Source organism: Diplotaxodon limnothrissa, linkage group LG13, assembly GCF_057381915.1.
Source record: "Diplotaxodon limnothrissa isolate DT_005_m linkage group LG13, D_limnothrissa_male_GT1.1, whole genome shotgun sequence".
Taxonomy (NCBI): Eukaryota; Metazoa; Chordata; class Actinopteri; order Cichliformes; family Cichlidae; genus Diplotaxodon; species Diplotaxodon limnothrissa.
The window spans coordinates 19,763,342-19,786,438 of NC_140608.1; the positions used below are offsets into that span (position 1 = coordinate 19,763,342).

At 42.2% G+C, this 23,097-nt stretch overlaps 2 protein-coding genes across 2 annotated transcripts; one reads left to right on the forward strand and one right to left on the reverse strand.

Moving 5' to 3' along the window:
• Positions 1-962: 962 nt before the first annotated feature.
• Positions 963-20,019, reverse strand: heatr5b (HEAT repeat containing 5B). Its single transcript, XM_085368822.1, has 36 exons — positions 19,999-20,019; positions 17,542-17,706; positions 17,237-17,448; positions 16,486-16,594; positions 16,229-16,378; positions 15,483-15,654; positions 15,233-15,390; positions 14,893-15,142; positions 12,633-12,788; positions 12,225-12,475; positions 12,032-12,143; positions 11,781-11,933; positions 11,596-11,695; positions 11,368-11,477; positions 11,127-11,290; positions 10,804-10,979; positions 10,520-10,625; positions 10,235-10,425; positions 9,271-9,430; positions 8,897-9,086; positions 8,581-8,750; positions 8,339-8,486; positions 8,064-8,243; positions 7,731-7,985; positions 6,877-7,058; positions 6,724-6,792; positions 5,774-5,953; positions 5,439-5,679; positions 4,852-5,088; positions 4,510-4,637; positions 3,541-3,685; positions 3,146-3,418; positions 2,709-2,933; positions 2,412-2,563; positions 1,821-2,034; positions 963-1,463 (listed from the first exon to the last, which is right to left on the reverse strand). Exons 2-36 carry the CDS (start codon positions 17,665-17,667, stop codon positions 1,156-1,158), a joined length of 6,153 nt encoding a protein of 2,050 aa, XP_085224948.1. The 5' UTR covers positions 17,668-17,706; positions 19,999-20,019; the 3' UTR covers positions 963-1,155.
• Positions 20,020-20,343: 324 nt separating this feature from the next.
• gpatch11 (G patch domain containing 11) lies at positions 20,344-22,664 on the forward strand. Its single transcript, XM_085369453.1, has 8 exons — positions 20,344-20,402; positions 20,605-20,831; positions 20,912-20,953; positions 21,041-21,161; positions 21,248-21,338; positions 21,502-21,612; positions 22,413-22,494; positions 22,601-22,664. The coding sequence occupies exons 1-8, from the start codon at positions 20,353-20,355 to the stop codon at positions 22,654-22,656; spliced, it is 780 nt and encodes a 259-aa protein (XP_085225579.1). The 5' UTR covers positions 20,344-20,352; the 3' UTR covers positions 22,657-22,664.
• Positions 22,665-23,097: the final 433 nt, after the last annotated feature.

Genomic DNA, 23,097 nt, shown 5'->3' on the forward strand with positions numbered 1-23,097 from the left:
CGTCACCACAAACTCCACGCCTACAGCGAGTTGGCTGGTGGTGCTCGTTTTGCTCACCCGAATTGCCCGGACGTCCAGACCCAGTAGCAGAACTTTAGCTATAAATCATGCATTCCTATTTTATTAATCCAATTACATTTAAGTATAGTGAAAACTTCCAACAGCAATGAGGTCAAAATAAGTTTATTCATATTTTGGGAAAAAAAATGAGTGTAACATTACATTCACACAAATGTGCCAGTTATTGATGACATTGGTGAACACCAGCACATGCAGGCAGTAAACACGGGTATTTATCAGACCAAAAAAAAAAAAAAAATCTATGTGATGACCAGTACTTATATATACATATATATATATTTATTTATTTGTTGATTGGTGTGCAGATAACTGGAGAGTCTTAGTGAAAAATATAATGCATTTATCATTTAGTTCTAATTTTAGTCTCGATACTGGTTTGATCAACTTTAATTTATTAGCTATGCCTTTGAGCAATTAGTAGGAAGGTTTACAACATAATTTGAGAAAATACACAAAACATAAGAAATTAAAGTAACATTCATCAGTAACAACCTGGAGACCCCAAGGCCTCCTAAAAAATAAAATAAAATAAAATAAAATCAGGGAAAATTGTAGAGCAAATATTGACTTTTTCTGGAATTTTATTTCTGCCACCTGATTTATTTATTTATTTTTTGCCCTCTGTAAGTCAAAAGTCATGGTTTGTACCTGAAAACATACTTCGTAAGTAAGTTTTGAGATGATTTTTTCAAATTTCAATTTAGCTCTGCCTGAAAAAAAAAGTGTTAGAAACAAACTTCCACAGAGAGCTGGGTTTGGTGACTTGGGGGGAACAAAAAAAAAAAAAGAAAGTAAAATGTAAATTGTGTGGTCTGGAAATGATACATTCACACAATTAAAATTTGCTACAAAATTTATAGCAAGCTTTTTAAAGTGAACATTCAAAGGCTTTCAAAGATATTTACATAAACGTTCTTTGAGGGGAGTACTCGTCCATCAAAACAAAGAAGAGATGTAGAATAAATAAATGCAGTTAGAAAGCATAACTGATACAGACATGACATGTGGTACAGTGTTGAAAGAAATCCAAAGAAGAAAAGATTAGTTGAGAGTGTGCGGTGCATTTTGGAGTGTTCAGAAGAAGCTCGTCTTGAGTTTAATGGTTGGTGCAGCTTGCACTGCTGGCTGAGCTTGCCTGGCTGCAGCTTTGGCTTTGCTGCTGGCCTGGTTGGCCCGTATAGCAGATTCCAGACGGGTTTTCAGCTCAGGTGCCGCTCCAATCACTATCTTGAAGGCAGCCGGATAGAGGGGGCCGATCCGCATCAAGTTCTGAAGTGCAAACTCGTGCAGGCCTTTGGAGACTTGGGGTGCAGAGGAGATGGAATTTTCATCCAAAAGGTAAGAGACGAGAGTCGGTACAAGGAGAGCGAGCAGCTGCACCCCTGTTGAACACATAAAGCAGTGATAAGTTAAAATATATATATATATAATCAGTAATTAGGAGACAGTTTAAAAAAAGGAGAAGCAGAACTGTGGCCACAAATCCAATGTAATGTCATTATCTACGCAGAGATTTGCCAGATTATTAGTAAACTGAAATAAAATCGTTTTAAAAATTTTTTTTCTTGAATGGTTGGACTAGAAATTAGAAAAGCATTAAATTCAACATTTAATTATTTATTAGTCTGATCTAGGGCAGCACAGCTAAATACTGAAGAGATCTACTTTAACAGAGTAAATGTGGCACAAAATGAACCAAATGTTGCTTCACTTGGTCCATTAAGCAGAGGAATACTTACGGTTTTGGTCTTCACCCATGCCGACCAGATTCTCCAGGACCCTGATTCCCTCCTGCACAGCCTGCAGCTCAGCAGCCGTCCCTGGGCGGCTGCGCTCCACTGCCTTCAGCTTCTCCACCATGAGTGGAGCCAGAGCGTGTATGTAGGGAGTAGAGAGGGCACGGCTGGAGTGTTGAAACACCGACAACAGCAGCTGGTAACACCGAGCCTGAACCTGTGGTAACAACAATTACATCTTTCGCTTAACTGAGCTAGACTTATGTGAACAGTGTGAAGCTGTTTTCACGCATGAACTCTGAACAATGGGAGAAGGATCCAGCCCAGGCGTTGTTCAGAGATGCCCTTTTTCACACGTGGAAATGCTACGTTTGGGTTTGGTAACAGAAGAGAGGTGCGTACAGTGCACAGCAGACCACAGCCACCGTCTAGCTGGCAAGTAAAAACCTAGTACTGATTCAGAAATTTGGGTATTCTGCACTTCCGTTAGATAATATCTAGAAAAGTTCAGAGGTACACATTTAAAAACAGATGATTTGGTTCGGTATTCAAAATTCTTTTGTTACATCTTTGTTTGTGTACATGCGAGCTTACCCAGGGGTCACTAGAGTTGAGGGCATTTCGGAAGTGGTCCATGCAGCCCTTTTGCAGGACAGTCACTCCTACAAGCTCACTGCTGGCTGACAGCAGGAAGAGTGTGATCGCTGTCAGCATACTGACCTCATCCATGTCAGGCCTGGACTCATCTAAAAAAAACCACACAAACATGCTTTTGATTAACAGTGATGTTGTGCTTTTTTTTTTTGTAGACTGGCAAGGCAAGGCAAATTTCTGCTCCACAGAAAGACAAAAAGTCAGAGTCTGATAATGAATGCGTGTGGATGAGCTCACCTGGCTGCGAATACTCAAGTACAGATGCCAGGCTGCTCCTCACAAGGCTGGTCCACTGCGTCTGCACGCTCTCCATCCGGGCTATTGGGGAGGTGAAGATGGTCTTAATGCTCTGGAGGGCAGCTGCCACAGGCACTGGCACCGAGTTGTCAGGAGTCTTTACTGCAGTTTCCTTCAGAACTCCGGTGACGAGGAAAAGCACTGTAGGTAGGATGGTCATGCTTCCTAATAAGGCAAAAATAAAATGTAAACAATGGGCTGAAAACCATGACGCTCATGTTCCTTTGCTACTTATCATTAATTAATGTCACAGAAATGCATGAAGCATCCATTAAGAGAGAGTATGTTACACTGAAATAGCAACTGACTGTGTGCGAGTTTTCCTTTCTTATTATGCATGGTATTTGTGTGTTGTTGCACTTTGCTTCAGGCCTCACCAGCTGGAGAGCAGAGCGAGGGCAGCTCTGCCAGGATGGAAACTGCGTTTGCCACCAGGCGGGCACTTTTTTCGGGTAGTCGCTGAGGCCTGAGTGGCACATGGCTGGGCGACTCCTTCACACGTGTATTAAGCTGGGGTAAGTGGCGGACCAGGATGAACACGAGCAGCTCCATGGCGGCGAACACCAGAGACTTACCGGGGACGAGCTCCCCTGTGTCTCCTCCTTCTCCAAGGCTGGCCTGAGAGTCTTTCTCGCCATCTTCCTCTTTGCCTAAACCAAAAAAAAGTAATGACCGCTTAAACTACCACACAATTTGGTTAACTTCACTCTAAATATAGAAGCTTAAAGACAACATGCAAACCTTATATGCAGTGTAACATAATGTTTCTGACCTTTTGCTGTTTTCTGTCGCTGTAGATGGTCATGTGCAGCCCTGATGGTCTCCTGGACAACAGCAGTGACCTGAAGCTGGACAGCAGGTGGATCCCGGGTCAACAGAAGCCTGTGAAGCACGTTCAGGAGCTCCACAGCCAGCAGCTACAGCAGAAAGAAAAAGTAAACAACTACATTAATGTGACTGTGAAACATGTAGCACAAACTTCTCATTTCTCTCACATTTAGAATTCCAACTGTTTCAATTATGTATTTTTTTCTCATTTAAAGTAAAGTGCTTGATGCTTTGTAACTATCTGTTCTGGTTTGTTGAAAAGCAGAAAGCATGTCCACCATAGGATACAATTTCATATTTAAAAATGTGATTTTTATACTGTTCAGAAGCAATTTGTACTTCTTTGTTCAAATATCTTTATGGTTAGTGAGACAGCTGAGTGATCCCACACACTGTGCTCCAATTCAAATCCTCTGAAGTCCACACTTTGAAGCAGTCTGGTAGAGACACGTCCCTCTTCAAAGGCTTCACCAAATACAGCTGAGAAATACAACCTTCTTTTGCTGAATTTGTAGGATACACACGTGTGCCCTTTGAAGCCATCGGTACCCAATCATCTGTTCTGTGGGTGATCTTTTTCACCTTCTAAAGTCAGTAAATATCACAGGCCGGTGTTGTATTTATCAAATATTTGCAGTGAGGTGGTGCATGGTAAACAGATCACCTGAATTACACCACAATATGATTGCTGCAAGAGGTGATTTAAAGGGAAAACACTTTTTCTTATAGGACACTTGGGTGCTTGAATTTCTTTTAGTATTTTCTAATAAGTGAAAACTACATTAGTTCTTTTATAGCTTAATGTGTAACTCATATATTCATATTTTACTAATGAGATTCTACAATAGTCATAAAAGTGGTTTAAAAATTTTCTCTCTTTTTTTACCCTATAATTTAAGCCCTGTGTGTTTACCTGGTCATCTGCAATATGTGTTTTAGCACAAGGAGTCTCGAGCAGAGTGCACAGGGCCCGCAGGCACGACATCACATGTTCAATAGGCTCTTCAGGGCGGGGAAAGCAGAGAAACTCTATACTGACACCTAAGAGAAAGAACACAAAAATGCTCTTAGTCTATGTTCTTGTACATGTATTTTTCTTTCTACTACCATTCCTTCACAATTGGCCGGTGGTCCTACAGCTGTGAGGTGAACAAAAGCAGTTGCTGTTTTCTGTATTAGGTACACTATGAAGCCAGAAAATGGAAAAGTATGCTAAATGCTTTACACCGCAAATGTTAGCTATGCATTTGTTTACCTAACATTAGATGCATCCTGTCTTTGACAGACTCCTCAAAGGTCTTTATAGTGGTGGAGCCTCCCTGGGGGAGGCCAGGAGGCTTGGAGGGAGCTGATGAGACCTCCTCCTGACCTACACCTGCTCCAAACCCAGTGCTGTTCAGCCACAGGGCTACAGCATGCAGGACAGGAGCCCAGGAGCTTCGGTAGTGGAGCCTTGCTGTATCTATGGTCTCCGGGGTATAAAATGCTCCGCCTGGACACAAACACAATTATATATAATTACTTTATTAACATGTCAATGACTTTGAAAACAGCTCCAACAGAGTGCACGAGCATGTAATCTACAATCCCATTTGATTTAAGAGATGTTTTTGTTGACATTTAATCTGACACTGTCCAAATAATGTTGAACGTTTTTGGTAATATCTGGAAAAAATAAACATCAAATGATCCAAAGTGGAACATAAGACTTGAACATTGATGCTTTAACCAAGCTACATTAAAATGTTGTGTAGAAACACCACAAGACTATATTTTGTTTCACTGAAGATATCATATTAAAACCATATTTAGCACACAGGAAGACAGGAAAGAATCTCATACCATCAGGGGGCAGCTGACTGGAAAACTCAGCAGGCAGAGTGAGCAGAGCATAGTCTCGCAGCATGGCCAGCCACAGGCGGCTTAGTGAGGGCAGCTCTGGCTGCACCAGGGTGATAAGACTGTCAGGGGGAAGCACGTCAGTTCCCAGATCCTCCTCATCCTCGTCGTCATCTCCACTTCTGACTGGTTTTGCAGGTTTAGACTCAGCCTCTTTTTTGATCTTCATTGCCACCACATAGACCTGAGTGAGAAACCCAGAGTGCACGTTCAGTTTCGTTACATGCATCATTTGATTGTAAAAAAAGGAGCAGTTTCCTGCTCATCTTCCATCTCACCTCAGCCCACGCCTTCAGCACTGCCAGTTTCTCCATCGTGGTAGCGCTCTCACTATACAGCTGACTGGATGAGCCTTTCCCAGCCTGCACCTTGTCCAGTGACGACACAAGCAGGTTGTGGACTCGCCGCAGGTCGTTGAGGTCACTGACAACGCCACTGCCGATCCACGTACTGCACACCTGTAGTCAATGTGAGAAAGGTGAAACTGCTATGGATCTTACCGTTTTTATCTATTACAACAACGGACAATAAAATTTTATGATTCTGATTTTGATGTAAAAAATGTATTATATAACAGAGCACTTAGGCTCATTAGCCAAGCTATTAGAGGGGGTGGGAGTGTCAAACAAATGGGTATTAATAAATGGACTGACACCTTAGTGATGTAAAACTGGACCACATGTTTATAAGATTGCATTCTTCTGGGAGGAACAGCAATTAAAGTGTCAGTTCAAGGGCAGCAGCTTGTTATAAATCTGGTAGCTTATTAAACTATAAGAAAACTACAGGTCCTCTGTGACCTTCACATCCACAGATATATGTATCCTAATCCGCTTTTTCAGAGTAAGTTGTTCTCGATAAGAAAACTTAAACCCTTCAAAAAGTCTCCCAAGCAGAGAAACAGGGGAATGTCAAAGAGAGAACATCTTTTAGTAATAAGCTGACAGGCATGTTTTGTTATTTGCCCCCGTCACTCAACATTCTCATCATTCAATTAAGTCAAAAAGCATTAAGTCACAAATTTGACACTGCTGGCTTCTAAGGGGATGATGACTCACTTTGTCGTGGTAATTAAGCTGCTAACGCAGCCACAGTTCTACCATTTAACAATCAAAAAACATATTTAATGGCTGTTAATGGAAAGAAGGTTGAACACACCTCAAAAAGAGGCATAAAGTGGAATTGTAAGCAATTGAGTTGGTGAAAGAGACAGGTATGTATGGCTTACCTGGCATGCCTTTGCTGTAATGTCGGACGGCGTGTCAGGTGAAAACGCAGGTCTGAGAGCAGCTCCAACCTAAATACCCACGAGTTGCAACAAGTTTACTTTCATGCAATGTTTCTAGGTTTGGACTACGAAATAATGCAATGCTTTACTCACATTGGCCTGGTACTGTTCCAGGATAACGTGCCCCGGGAACTCGGGCTCTGGTACGGACGCAAACTTTTTAATGATGTCTTCCAAGGCCTGCAGGCCAGCCATCCTCAGCTGGTTGCTGTGGTCTGTGGCTGCCATGAAAGCCATGCGGATGAGGTCAGATAAATGGAGCACCAGCAGATCTCCTGAACGGGCAGAGATGGATGAAAAAACAACAAGGACTATGTGAGAAATACGAACCTAATTATAAACACTGGAAGGAATATGAACTCCGGGAGCAGCTACAATAATGATTTTTCCAGTCATTGTTTAGTATTTGATTTATTAATCCTTTGATGATGTGTTACACTTCAGCAAGAAGCTATAACCAGTGCTTTCTTCAGACTCTCTGCTTTAATACTTTCTTCAAGAGGAAACACTTTTGGAGTTTCAGCGTGTGCCTGCAGCGACCAGAAAGAAACCCCACATTAAATTTGGGGCTGAGATTTAATTGACTTTTAACTGAAGGGCACCTTTTGAGGGATTAGTTGGACATGCCGTCATGCAGACCAACCATCCACTGAATCCCAGTCACTCAATTTGGCTTAGCTGGTTTCAGAGCTGCAAAGTCAGTACAATGTGCTATTACGGGCAAGCCTGTAGAATAGCTCCTTATTATACAGCAAAGCTTACATAAATATTGTCTCCTATATTTACCACAGTGAACAAAACCCTCTGAACCTCTAGCTTTGTTCCATCTTTAAATGAAAGCATGTGAATAAGCAATTTCCTGTCGCACAGTAAAAGTGGCATTAATCAATCACAATTCTTTAAGTGAACTCTGCAGTAGTCTATTCTGGCAGCACAGTGAATGGTACCTTTCACATTCTTGGCCTGCGCCGAACGAGCAGCTGCCAGGTCAAAGTGTGTTTTGTCTGCATTCTCACACAGCAGGATGATGCGGCACAAACAGTCTGCTGCAAACACCCGTGTGACCCAGCGCGGCGCCACAGATGGCTTCGATTTGTCGTCTTCGCCCAGACCCGTGAACATTGTGTCATCGTCCATCTCGTCTTTTTTCTCCGAGTCTTCCTCGTCCTTTTGCACCTCAAACACAACAGCGCCCCCTACATCTGAAAGAGGACACGGGCACATTTGTGGTGAAAGATTTATAAAAGATGATTTTTGAATTTGCCGTTTTGTAGACTTACCTGTAGTTGCTGCAAGAACATCCTTGCAGAGTTTCAGCCAATGGGAAAGTTTTTCTACGGCCAAAGACGACAGCATGTGGCCGAGTGTGTCATGGATGTCTGAGCATAGCTTCCTGTCCGTCTCCCGATCCAGCATGCCAAACAGAACGCCCTCCAGACCAGTCTCTGTGATGTTTAGATCTGAACCAGAGCAAGTTAAGGCATTAGGATCCAGGTTGCATTAAGGGGAATTATTCAAACAGAATGCTCGAATCAAGTTTTGACCGTGTACTGACTGATTGCAGTGCTGTCTTTGCTGTCTCCTGCTCTCTTTGCCAGGCTCATGGCGTACTCGCAGACCTCTGCAGCTTCTCTCTGAGCAAGCTGTCTCAGGCAGGCCACTGCAGCACGACGCAGCAACAGGTGAGAGCTGCACAGGTGCACCTATGGGAACCCCAGTTCACAGCAGGAAATCAACATTCAGACTGACACAAACTCTAACTATCACATACGTACTCTAAAAGTATTTATGTCTTACACAGAGACACGGCACCAAGCTGGACAGGTTAACGTGTCGTGGAGCAAACATATGCAGCTGCTGCAAACATGAGATAGCAGCTGCCTGCACAAGAGAGTCTGAGTGGTCCTGCATTATGGCACAACCAACCAGGCAGGACGAGCGGATGGTGGAAATAGTGGCTCCATTTCCTAGCAAGACCAGCACAAAGAAACATTGTACTTAAAGACATATACTTCAGTAGCCTGCAAAGGATCAAAACCGGTTACACTGCCACCTGCTGGCTAAAAAAATACTATGGTTAATGATGTTTGTAATCTGGTTGTGCCACAGTTACCCTGCAACTCTGGTCCCACAGTAGTGATTAGAGCTCCCAGGCAGCGGCCCAGACACTGGTGAACCTCTGTGTGAGACGGGGGCACAGTGAGGAGCAGGGTGAGCACCAGAGACAGTGTAGGCTCCACATAGCCTCTGTACATGGGACCACTTGAATCCACAATTAGAGCCAGAGAGTGCAGAGCCCAAGTCTGGTGAAGACAAAAACACAGATTGAATTAATTTAGAGTGGGCCAGACCAGAATTGAAGAAAAAGACAGGGATGCATCCAAACTAGGTTTAGACATAACATTTAACAGAAAAGAAAACCAATCAAAATGTAATTTAATTATGAGTGAATATAAAAATGTACTTCTAATAAATAATTGACTGCACCTGGACTTCATGTGAAGAGCCATCCTGGGCTAGAGCCAACAAGATGCTGACACTGGTCTTTAAGTGCTGGCCAGAGCCAATTCCTCCAACATATCGATGCAGACAGCCGAGAGCCAGTGAATGGCCCGTCCTTGAAACTACATCACGAGCTGACTTCAGCCTGTAAACAGAGCAAAACAAAGACATGCATCACGTGAGTAGAGACAGATACAAAGTATGAGAGATCAACTTCAAGACAGATGAACAACAATGAAACACAAACTATAACTTTCCAAAAAGAGACATTCTGAAAATGTAGTGAGAATGTTTATTTTGTGCAATCAGGTATAAAATGACTCTCTGTCCGTCCCACTAAACGTCAAGGTGCAGTTTACATCCTTGTCTGTCCAGGCTCATTCAAGATATGTAGTGATAGACTAATATTTTTTACACCTAAAATCATTGTATTCTTAAAAACATTTATTAATGTAAGGCAAATACAGGTTATTCTGATCACAACATTGTGCACTGTAGACAATGTTTTCAATATTTATGTTATTGCAAAAATCCACACTTTTCAAACCTGGCACCTCAGAAGACTAAATCTGGCGCTCAAATCTCTCCTTCTGTCCAAAGTGTTTCTACAGATCACTAGGTTGTCATGGTAATGTTAACCACAGACCATTTTAAACAGAAAATGTTATCAATTCATCATTTTTATCCTGTTAGACACTTGTATCGTTTTTATTGGTGTATGAATTCTTGAGTTATGGCCAAAAGTAAGCTCTTTGGGCTTGACCTTTGACCTCCAAATGCTATCAAATTCATCCTCATGAATCAAACAAATCAATCAGTCAATGAAAGTGAACACTGGTGTAAAATATGAAGAAATTTTCTTTTAAGGCCTTCCTAAATATTTGATTTGAAACCATAATGTTGGACACAAAAAGCAAAGAAACAGAAATTGGAGACATGATATGCTCACTTATCAAAACTGGTCTGCGCCATTCTGGCAATGAAGGTTGCCTCTCCGACCACCTGAGCCATCCTCCCCAGGGCCTCTCCAGCAGCACAGCGCAGGATGGGATTAGGGTTGTCCAAAGCTCCCATCACCAGGGCCAGAGCTGATTTACGCACCTCCTCAGGCCCAAGAGTGCTCTTATTCTCAGCCAAACCCTACAGTTAAAGCGAAAGAGAAACATTATTTCTCACTGTAGCTATTACCTAAATGACCTACCCATTTAAGAGGATATAGAGCTTTTTTTCTTACCTTGAGGGCAGAAAGGACTGCAGTAAAGATGTTGAGTTGGACGGCTTGCTGTCGAACTCCTTTAGCCTGCTTTATGCATTCTGCAAAGTGGTCTAACATCTGCAGCCTGAATCATACCCATCAGTTAAAACACAGTATATTAATAAAAACCAGCTCAGCAACAATGCAGCGAATATAAATATATAAGGAAAATAATGAGAGCAGCTGCGGGACAAGAAAATAAAAATAATGTTAACATGATGCAGAACCACATCAAGTCACCACAATAAGAGAGAGCGCCTTGCCTGTGTTTGAAGGAGACATGAGGGAACACCACACCAAACAGAGCCACTGAAGCATCGATAACCGACACACCCAAAGGGAGAGGTCCTGGGATGGCCTCGCCTACGGGGACGCGCAGGTAGATCGAGGAGGGATCGTGCTCCAGAGCTCCGCTGCCAGACGCGCTGTTGGGCTGCAACTGTTTCGCAGCAACGACACAGAAACACCAAAAGGCCAAACTTATATTTAATATTTAACGAGAGATAGTGATGACTAATCCAAATCACATACATAAAGCATCTTCAAATAAGAGCTGGGTTACTAGAACGGTCTTTTACCAACTAACCTGATCCTCTATGGACTTGTGGTCGGTCTCCTGTAGCCACGAGCCCATGAGCACGCTGTCGTCATAGTGACACAGAGAGCGCAGCAAAGACGTGGTAGTGTTGGCCGAGTTGTCGGTCAAAGTAAACTCTGCCACCAGTTCTCTCAGGAGAGCATTGAAGCTGCCTGTACGAGAGGATTACCCATTTTAAAACACCTCTCCTCAACTTATGTGAAAGCTAATGCACAAGTGACTGATTTACCTTCGTAAGTTTTTGGAGGCAAGAGAGCCAAGATGTCGTACAACCGGAGCCTCACCATAGCTGCACTTGCTTTCAGGTGGGCTCCATGTACCTTAATGATGGCAGGGACACTGAGAAAAGTCAAAATGTTACAATCATTAGACATGCAGTCGAAAAACACACAAAAAAAATAAAATAAAAAGTCAGACATTTAAGAGAAAATTACACAAAAAAAAGCACCACACTCACTGAGACATCATAGTCATGGCACATTCGATAGGAGTCATCAGCCTGCGGATTACGTCTTCTGTGAGAAGCTCGGGGCAGTGGGCCACGAAACTACGCATGGCTATAAAAGAAAGGGAACGGTTTTAGTCAACACTGCGTCTCGTAACATTTTAGGGCGTGCACACTGTGGAGGTGCAAGCCTTTACCACACAGTGCTCCAGCTCTGCCCTCCAGGGTGACCTGCCAGGTGAAGGAGTCTCCTCTGGCTTTTTCGGCTTCCAGCTCCTTCTGGGAGCGAGGAAACACGTTCCTCCACAGCAGCAGCATTTTGGGGAGATGATAGCGCACAAGGGAGGGACCTGGGAACACAAATGAACACAATGTGGTCACAAAGGTGGTGGGAGAAAGAGACGATTTCTGAAAAACTCCAAAATCAGGAAGTGTCTTTGAGGCTCACCCAAAGTCATCAGGGCTCCCAGCAGAAGCCATCCAGCCTGCGTGCGCTGCAGGGACAGACGGCTGTTCTGAGCAGCTGTTCGCAGAAGGTCTTCAGCTATACTCACCACCAACTACAAGAACAGCGAGGCTAGTCAATCAAGTCTGACATACATATGAAAGAACCACTAAGGCCAAATTCTGAGGCTACACACCTTGCCCTTGGTGTGGGGGATACCCAGTGGACACTGGTGCACGCCTCCCAGCAGAGCAGCCATCGCAAAGCTGTAACCGCTTACAGCCTCAGGCGAACTCTTCAGGTTGTTGATTCTCTCAGCACAGCGGTCCAGCAGAGGGGTGAGCTGATAGGGTAGCGCAACGGCGACGCAACGCAAGCACCATGCAGCTGCCAAACGTGCTGCCATGCTTGGGTGCAGCAGCACTGAGGTCACGGTTTCAAGGAGTCCTGAAGAAGTGGATGTGGAATAAGTTATTTAAGGATTTCAGCCTTATTTTAAATTAGGATTTATGTCACAAGCTCATTTATGTCACATGAGCTTGTGTTACCAGAAACCCGAGAGTGACAACAGTGAATATCCTGTTTTGTATTCTGTTTATCTTACCTACAGAAGGCTCCTGGATGAGTGGTGAAGCTGTGGCACTCAAACTCTGAACCAAACTGCCCAGCTCTTTTAAAGCACACACCATAACATGCTGGCTGGCAGAGACATCACCTGCCCCTGCCTTGTTCTCCCCACTGATATCATTCACTACTGCCTCTGAAAACACAAATTTCAGGAAGAGAAGCGAGCAAAGCGATCTGTCAGCATGAACATTTTCTGAGTTATCACTTAAGTTTGTATTTTGAATACTCAATAATATTCAGAACACACTAATTTATAATGTGTGCATCATTGATGAAAAAGATTTATATCAAAGAAAAGATGCTTTGTGTCCATAATAAGTATAAATCACTAATGTTATTAGTAAAATTTACACTAATCAGCCACAACATTAAAACCCGATATTGTGTAGGAAGTTGCAAGGTGGGGCCTCCTTACATCTGATTTGTTTTTCCGATCTTGAACTCTTTGTAATGTTTCTCAGACCATTCCTGAACAATATGCGGTGGCGGGTGCACTATGCTGCAGAAAAGAAAGCCAGCACCATCGGGGAATAGTGTTTCCATAATGAGGTGTAAATTGTCTGCGGCTAGTTAGAATCAGATTAAAGCTATTTTCCTGCAGAAAATCAGAGAATCAAATTGCTTAAACCCCTCTACTGTGTATCATGCTGATCCCCCCTCTCTCTCTGGTAAACATCACACAAGATGTAAAAGAAAATGGGATTTCTTTCTGCTGTAGGTGCTTTCAAGAACAGACAGGACCACATGCAAAGTGTGGAGTATAGTGCCCCTGTGACCCTATTACCAGTTCATTACTTATACCACTTTTGGTAGCAACTAACTACCAGAAACAATCCCCAAAACCTGATATTTTATAGATAATCTGATCCAGTTGCTTAGACATCAAAAAAGTCACATCTTTACAGCTTCCAACAACTTGACTTCCTGCTACAACTCGACAAGTAACATTAAGGCAAAATAATGATTTTTATTGTTGTCACCTACACTGATTTTAATGTTGTGACTGACAGGTGCGTACCGTAGCTTCTAATAACACAACAGACCCCATTAGGCCATGCACTGTTGTCATATATTTAACTAACGACATTAAACTACAGAACCGCTACATTAAAACACAGAAGAGCACACTTCAATGTACTCCAAGAGCTCTGAGGATTTGTCTCCCCCCATTCAAAAGGAAATAAATAAAAACAGGAAATGATGGCTATAATTGTGAAAAAAGAAAAAAAAATGAATAGCTGATCATTTACCGGGAACTAAAATCCTCTGAGCTCTTGAAAGACAACAGTCAAGACAGATCATATGTAGAAAAAAGGTCAATAAAACGACTTGAGGAAGAGAGTATATGAAGATGCTTCTTGAACTGTGGCATTTCATTCGGACTTCAGTGTAAATGTAAACACATATACTAGATGTCCTACTTCTATCATGGCTCCCGGTAACATTTTCCCACTTATGTTTAGCTTAGACATTTCTCAAAGTCCCATTTCAAGAAGTCTCACATATCCAACTAGATGGAAAAAAATACAGCAGCAAGTACAGAGTGAACAACAAAGAACCCAGAAGAATCCAACATTTTTAGAAATTCTGTCTTAACACCAAGAAGTTCTGAAACGTACATCGGTTTAAAGGTTGCAAAGCAAATCAGAGTAAGAAACATCCTTTGTAAACGACGTATGGGTGATTTTGAAAATAATTTTGTGATGATCAAAAGCGAAAAAAATAAATAAAATAATGCAAAACACTGTGTCTTGTTCTTTTAGATGTAATCGCATCATCCTGTCATGTGCCTTTGCATTTAGTGGCACGTGCAGTTTTTCTGCTGGTGCATGCCAGATGCTAGATGCCAGAAAAGGTTACGCTAACTGCTCTTTAGGGTTTATAAGGCAATAACAAAATGTGAATTCACAGGCAAAAAAGCCATAAAGGCTATGCAATAATGCAAGCATGAGTACTTAATATGCTGCGCAGGTAATGGATGATCTTACTGACATTATGATACTACTTGTGGTGAAAAGGGGATATGAAGAAAGAGGAAAGTAACCTCACAGGGAGAAAGCAGAAGGAAAAGCAGAGAAATAAAAGAAAAAGAGAAGCGGTCTCTGCACACAACATAAGCACAAGACATGCAACAGATTTCAAAACTGAATGAGGAGCGAATTAAAAGGTGATAATAATGGATGAGTACTTACTCTGTAATGCTCTGAACCGTGATATTTCCCCCCCATCCTCCTTACCCACAGCCCTCATTTGCTTGCTGATGGCTTGGCAGATTTCTTTGCCGGCTGCGATTTGTGCTTTCTCTCCAAGCAAGCCCCCCAAGGTGGCGCGCAGCATGAAGGAGACGCAGCGGCGCGAGTACACAGCCTCAACGTGAGTCTGCGTGGCCCGAGGGTGAGACACTAGGTCCAACACGTGCGACAGGAACGTGGCAAAGTTGCGCTCAAGCCACTGACCGCCAAGTGTTGTCACAAACACAACGTATGCCTAAGAAGAAATTAACGAAAAACACGCATGAGGTGGATGAGTCAGATGGATCGGGTTCATTTTTTTAATATGTTTGAGAGTTCACCTCACCTGTGTGACGCCCACCCGCACCTCCCTGCTGACAGAGCCTCCCCCCTTCAACATCTCTCCTCCGCTCTTCAGGAAGCCAGATCCACCGCGCAGAAAGCCTGTGGCCATGAGCTCCAGCACCTCCTCCAGAGTGGCTCGCTTTACATTCTGACGCATCACTGCGAGAAGAACACGTTTAAAAAAAGAACGCGATAAAGAACAGAAGCAGTGAGCTACTCTAAAAACAACACAAATCCACTCTGTAACCTACCAGCTGCTTGTTTGGGCATCAGGGCCGTGGCCATAACCGTCCCCAGCAGTTTCGCTACGGCTACCCGAACGCCATAGTTAGACCCTTCCAAGGACTTGAAACACAAAGTAGCGACGTTCTCCAGTTCAGTGGTCCACATGAATACGGCCTCATTTTGTAGCTCCAACAGGCACTGATCAGGCAAGGAGGAAAAAAATGGGACGCTATCATTACTTTTCATATAATGTGTGTACTGGTAATATCTACTTCATGACATGAATTCAGAGGCTTATGTGCACATAATGTTACAATACACACAGTAACTTGTATGCTTTCTAAACGGAAATTGAAACAGTGTATGCGGTCGACATACGTGACACAGCAAAAGCATTTAAGTCAGTGGTTTCTTCCCTTTAAAAACAGTCTGCACTCATTCTGACACACAATTGCTGTACTTGTGTCATAAAGGGAAAATTAGATCGTACTGAAAACAGTGATCACAAGTAATCATGCGGTACCTTTACTTTTATGAGTGAAACTGAGAATGAAGCCTTGCATAACGCTCCTCAGATGGGCCTTAACAACTTAAGATCAAAAACCAAGTTTAACTGTTTTGGGAGAAAGAGTTTGAAGATTACTCTGTGTGTCTTCTACGTAGCTTTTAACTTTATGATATGGAAGGCCCCAGCAGCCCACAAAATCCCCACAAAGAAGCGCAAGATAGTTGACACATTTAAAAATCTTAACTGTGTTTTTGTGAGACCGACCTTTGCTACTGCACAGCGTACAGCCATGGACCTGTCTGTAAGCAGAGAGCGAGCATTCTTGTAGATGTCTCTGTGACAAGAAGCTGCAGCTCCACCCAGTCCGCTGAGCACCTTCTGCAGACTCAGAAGGATCTCTCCTCTACCTTGTGACTACATCAATAAAATAGAAGAAAGTGACGTTACAAATCAATCCCTCCATTACTGTTCTTATACTGTAGTGTGCCTGCTCCTAGTTTCTTTACTCTCACGTGGCATACCTCTGCACTCTTTAATGCCTTTAAAAGATTATTGATGGTATCTGGAAAGGAGCTTCCCAGCATCCTCCCCATCTTCTCATAAAAAGCCCCAACACATGCCACTGCAGCACTGCAAGAAATGTGTAACAGTGCATTAACACAGCAATTCAGACAAAAATCTATGTGAAAATTCATAATTATGTAAATTAAAATATGCAATACCATGGAATACTTCATGAAAATTAATAGTTATTAACTTCTATTTATTAGACTCCTCCTTATGTTGATAAATGGTGAGACTGGCTTACATACATGAATTAGCTTTAACCTTATCTACTGTAAAATGCTGAAGGGGAAGCACAGTGGCTTAGTATGCAAAAGGGAGGCCCTGGCACGTCTGTGTATTTCACCTACCCAGAAATGAGCAGGTATGAATGACTGATGGATAAAACCCTGCAGGGCACCACTGATGCAGCTTCATCCACTGTTAAATTCCATTAACGCCAGCAAGAAACACAGCAAATCTAGTCTTGTACGCTTAATCCCGCCTTTTAAACATAAAATGTCGTTCTGCAGATTACCGTCCAGCTTAACTGCTAATACCCTTGAAGATAGGCCTACTGCACGTGCCTGGAGCTCTAAAAGCAGTTCTGAACAGCTTACATTTGAATTGAAATATGTGAAAGCTCAAGCAGACTATTAATATGCAGTTCCTGTATTTCTAAAAATAGCCAATAAAAATACACGCGGTAGTAAATAAATGGGAACTCACAGTTTTGTTGGCAAGTATGCAGGTGTGTCATCCTTGCTTTTGATGATGTCATTGCATTTATCAAGAGTCTGGAAAACAGTGAAGGTGTCACCAATGCTGTAGAGCGTAGCAAGGTTTTTGGCCAGGAGTTTTCTAGTCGGTGGTCCCGGAGCGCTGCTGATTAGTCCCGTCAGCTGTTCCACCAGCTTCTTCTGCTTCTCTTTTACATCCACCTGCATTCAAAAAAGAAGGGAAAAAAGCACAATCGAGTTACAAAACGCTTCCAATGATTCTGACTCAGAAAAGCTAAAAATCTGAATAGTCACCTTATTTGCTGCCACAAGCACTTTATCCAAAAACCGGAGCCATTCGAAGATGAAGACGGGCCTTTTTGCTTCGGTGATCTGGGCCAAAGCATCTTCATTAAGCAGGAGACTGTGAGCCAGCTCCATGGTGAGGAACCTTGAACACAGAGACGTGCGCCCTCCTCTCTGCAATGATTCACGAACACGTGACAAATTAGAGGAACAAAAAGCTTAATATACTGTTGCAACACAAGCAGTCGGTAGACCATATTTTGCTCAAACAGCTTCAGTGTGACTTGACACTGAATCTACAAGTCTTTTTGACTAAAGTGAAAGACTGGAGCACCACTTCTCTTAGAAATAATCTTAATTGGCATTTTGATGATAGCAGTAGGGAGCATTACTAGCACAAAATCTTCAATGGGTTTTCAGCTGGACTGAGTGATGGTATCAGTGTGGTAGACGTTATCTCTAACAGTGATGAATTTGCATACCGGAGTGAGACAGAACAGCTGGTGAGGAGGTGCAAAGACAACAATTTGATCCTGAGCAAATCTAAAACTAAAGGCTGTTGACTTTAGAAGGGAAGAAGTCCAACATCTTCCTTTCATTGGCCAAGGTCTGTTGAAAGAGTGCTTCCTGGGCACCACTATATGCCAGTCTTTATCACAGAACTTAAACACCAGTCTCACTGTTAACAAAGCCCATCAGAGACTCTACTTCCTTTGGCAGAAGTAGAGATGTATGGAAAATATGGGTTCAGTTGGGAAGCTGCAAACCATTATCATTATCATTATTATTATTATCTCCAACCTGACTTGGTAAGGTAGCACAACCAATCAGGACAAACAGCAGCCTGGAAAAAGTTTGAGCCTCCAACATCACTGGTTGTAGTCTGCCTTTCATAGCTCCACACTATGCCACCCGAACCACCAGGAGAGGTAGAAGCATCATCACTGTCCCCTCCTACACATCATCTGTTTAATCATCTCCCACCAGGCAAAAGATACAGGGGTATTACTACAAGAACAGAGATAGTAGCTATCTCCAAGCTATTAGGTGCTTAAATATATGCTGAACCTTCTATTATTTTTTGTTTCAATTGACCTACAGCAAGTTGTAATCATAGAATCTGAATGTATCCATCCATTCGCTTCCGCTTATCCTTTTCAGGGTCGCGGGGGGCGCTGGAGCCTATCCCAGCTGTCATACGGCGAGAGGCAGGGTACACCTTGACAGCTCGCCAGTCTGTCACACAGAGAGACAGGCAACCATTCGCACTCACATTCACATTCACTCCTGTATTCACATCTATGGGCAATTTAGATTAATCAATTAACCTTTCCCCAGAAACTGCATGTCTTTGGACGGTGGGAGGAAGCTGGAGTACCCGGAGGGAACCCACGCAAACAGGGGAGAACATGCAAACTCCACACATTGAACTCAGGACCTTCTTGCTGTGCGGCAACAGTGCTAACCACCGTGCCGCCCAGAATCTGAATATATTATGCAGCAAAACGTACACGTATGTATCATGCATTTGCAATATTAACTTAACCTCTTGCACTGTGGACTGTTCCCTTCTGCAATCTAGACTCTACGCCATTCACTAAAATCACTTTAAACATAGGTACACTGACACACTGCACTACTTTTATGGGTTGATGTGTTCAATACACGTGTACTTTGTATGTTGTGCTGTATTGTGTCATTTGATGTGTCTTGTTGTATATGCAGCTGTGTTGTTGAAATGGCTCCAATAAACTTGAGCTGTGGTGACTGTGAAGGCCACTCAGTCACCACATAACATGATCAAAATCATTTTCATGCTCATCTAAAAGTTCTATCAGCTCTTGCACCTCATTGCCACCATGGAAGAGATCATTCCTAGCATGAAAGGAATACTATATTATAGGATGAAGAGAAATACTGGGAACAGCTGTGTTGATCTGCAGGTTGGACATTCCTGCTCAGGAGACAAACTCTGTACCCAACAGCATGACAGGGCCTCTCAGTTGTCTAATTTAAATGCCTCTTCTCTAACAATACGCCTGTTCAGTCAATAAACTATCACATCCATCAGCTGGACAGGTTATAACAGCCCTATAGATGCTAAGGACCAATTATCGCCATTGGAATGCCTTCGCTGTGTTCCGTACGTCAGTAATTTTAATGTCAGTGGCTGTAAAGTTATAATAGCCGCGCTCAAGTCTCGTATGGAATAACACAAAAATATTAACACTGCAGTGATGTGTTGACAGCTGTCATCCTTCAGATGTTAATACGCGAGCTAGTTAGCAACATAAGCTAGCTGCTTCCTAAAAGGGGAAAGCTAAACTCCGCGAAACACTGACGACTAAATAGGACTTTGGCTCTTCGTCGTCATTTTTTACAACCTTGAGTTGTTCAAAATATACCCCTCAGTGACAACAAACTCCCTGAAATACGGGACAAATACAGCAAAACTGTTCATCCTACCTGTGCTTCGGTGACCCAGGATGAATGACGACGACTATGGGCGGTGTCGCTGTGAAGTTTGTCCGATGTTAAACCAAACAAATAATTTAACTTAAATCATATAGCTTGTAGAATTTTGTGAAATAAACAAAAATAGACGTGACATTAATCGAGTCCATTTCACAGGACAAACACGTTCTTTTGAAATATATGCCAAATGCAGCGGAACTGTAGACTTTGTGTGTACCTTGCAGCTACTCGGAACGTTTTTGCAAAGGAACAGAACACCACAGAAGAAAATACAAACGCACAAACCGAAGTTGTTGTTTTTTTTTGCTGTTTTTCTCTGTTTTTTCTCTCTTTAGTTTGTGCAGAATGTCAGATGAAGAAGAAGACTATATGTCTGATGCATTTCTTAGCAAACTGTAAGTGTTTTGGCTCTGGTGTTTACTGTAAAATGTTCATATTGACAACAATGTTCGGTCAGTGCCATGAAACTGTTGTTGAATCGAGTATATTCCGATATTGAGCTATAAAAACAAAGAAGCAGGGTGTCGTTGCTCTCAGAATAGTTATCGGTATTTTTTACACCCGTGTAACGTTTTTCTTTGTCCCTCCGACTGTCAGTCAAGATGTGAAACCGGGAGTCAGCATGGTGAGGCGGGTAAAAGAAGCAATGAAGAGGGAGGAGAAGCAAAAGGAAAAGAATATTAAGAACCGTCAGAAGAGCTACAAGGAGCAGGAGAGCGAAAGCCGAGAAGTGGCTTTACAGAGCTCCATCAGCAATGAAAACAAAGGGTTTGCACTTCTGCAGAAAATGGGCTACAAAGCTGGGCAAGGACTTGGGAAGCAGGGCAAGTTTGTTCTTCGCTAAATTGTGAATTTGCTTTGCATTTGTAGTGTGCACTGATGTTAATCTTTGTTACCCCTATAGGAGCAGGAAGAGTTGATCCAATCCCACTAAATATCAAAACAGGTAGGAAATGTTATTTTAAAATGAGTATTTAGTGATGTTGTGTGCAGCCTAGCTGAATGATTGCAGCACTTTTCTGTTTATAATCAGACAGAGGGGGTATTGGAATGGAAGAGATGAAGAAAAGAAAAGCTGAAGAGGAACTGGAGCATTATAGGCAGAAAGTACGAGCCAAACAACAGAATGAGACCAAATCTCTGGAAGATTTCAGGTGAAGCATGCAGCTACCTCTAAACGTTGTCCCCTCCCCCTCTTATAGTCTGTGTTTTTAACTTTTTCCTTTTTTTGCGTTTTCAGGTCAAGAGTAAGGACGGAAAGAGAGGAGCGAAAGATTGAAGGAGACCTCAGGAGGAGTCAGCGAGCTTGCGAACAGCTTGACAGTCAAAAGGTGGAAAGAATTATGAGTATAGCTCCTTATGGACTCCTCTGCACATCACAGTGCTAGTGTTAGTAGCAGGTCTCTCTCTAATCAGTCTCTTACCAGTGAAAGGAGGAAAATTATAGACCACTGACACAAAGTATCTCCTAGCTGAGGTTTCTTCTCTTTTCAGGGGATAACTGCTCCGAGAGAAGACTGGTACTGGCCTAAAGCAAACTCTGATGAAGAAGAGGACGATCTTAAAGAGGAGGATGAGGATGAAGAGGAGGTTACAGAACTCACTGTAAGTATTTTATTTTAGACAATCAAAATTAATGTATGTTATTCATAGTTGGGGGTTTTTGTTGTTGTTTTTTTTACCAAAACAGCAATTGTGGTACTGTCTGAGGAAGTGCAGAGCAGTATGTGTAGGACATGTATTAGGATAGCAAGATGATGTTGAGGTGTACAGTGGGAGTGACAGATTTGTTCAAGATGGGGGTGGGATTACATTAGGGATTGGCTCTGAGCCCCCTCTTGTTTGCAATGTGATGGGCAGATGATGTCAGACAGGAGTCTCTGTGGCCTATGATATTTGCAGATGACATTGAAATTTGTAGTAGAGAGCAGGTAGAAAAGCCTGGAGAGGTGAATGTCTCTCAAGAGAAATGAAAGACAGTGGATGCAAGACAGAATACATGTGTGTGAATGAGAGGGAGATGGGTGAAAATGCAAGGAGTAGCTTTAGTGAAGATGGATGAGTTTAAACCATCAAAATCACCAGACAGTGCACAACAGAGGTGAAGAAGAGAGCATATAGTGCATTGGATGGAGATCAGTGCTGAGGTGTGTTTTCTAACAGAAGGATAGCAGCAAGAGTAAATGAAAAGATGGTAGGAAGACCTGCTATGATGTGTTGAATTAATGAAAAGAAATATTTTCAATTAAATTTTCATATCTAATACTCATATACTCTGGATTAGAAATGAGTACATCAGAGGGACAACTCAGGTTGAGCTGAAAAAACATAAATGCATCTTATAGGATTTAATGGCAAAATTATCCCAATGAATATTAAATGTGATATGTGGTTCTCTGTTGCAGTCTTTTGATAAACTACAAATTTTGACATCCTATTTGAGAGGAGTCCATTTTTATTGCATATGGTGTGGGACCACCTATAATGGTAGGTGTGATGTCTTGTCTTTAGTGCTGTAGCTTTTAAGGTTCTTTTGTATTGCCATTGCTCATACTGTGTATGTGTATATAATGTATTGATTTCTATTTTACAGATGAAGAGGACTTGTGCGCTAACTGTCCTGGGGATACAGCAGCAGACCATGAATAAAATGAATGAAAACCAGTCTGCACAAGTTTCCTGTAAAGAGAAAAAAAAAGTATAAATGTTTGATCATAAAAATATTGTGTATATGTGAATGCACTTTGATATGTGAGTCAGGTTCATTGGACTACAAAAACAGCCAAGGCAATAAAGTGATCAGAAATTAAGTTCTTTAATCATCCAGTTTTAATCTGCTATCTTTCATTGAAAGACCATCAAGTTTGTATTTGTTGTATACATTTCTGTTTTTTGGGTTGTTGTTGTTGTTTTTTTTCATTTATAAATTAGGATGTCTTTCAATATTTCTATTTTATAAAGATGAATACAAATTGTGTTACATATTTCAAGATCAATTGTATTTATCTGTCTTCATTAAACGTTTTAAGAATGCTACCATTTTGACTTTTTGTATATTCTATGATTTGTTGTGAGTTTATATCAGCCATA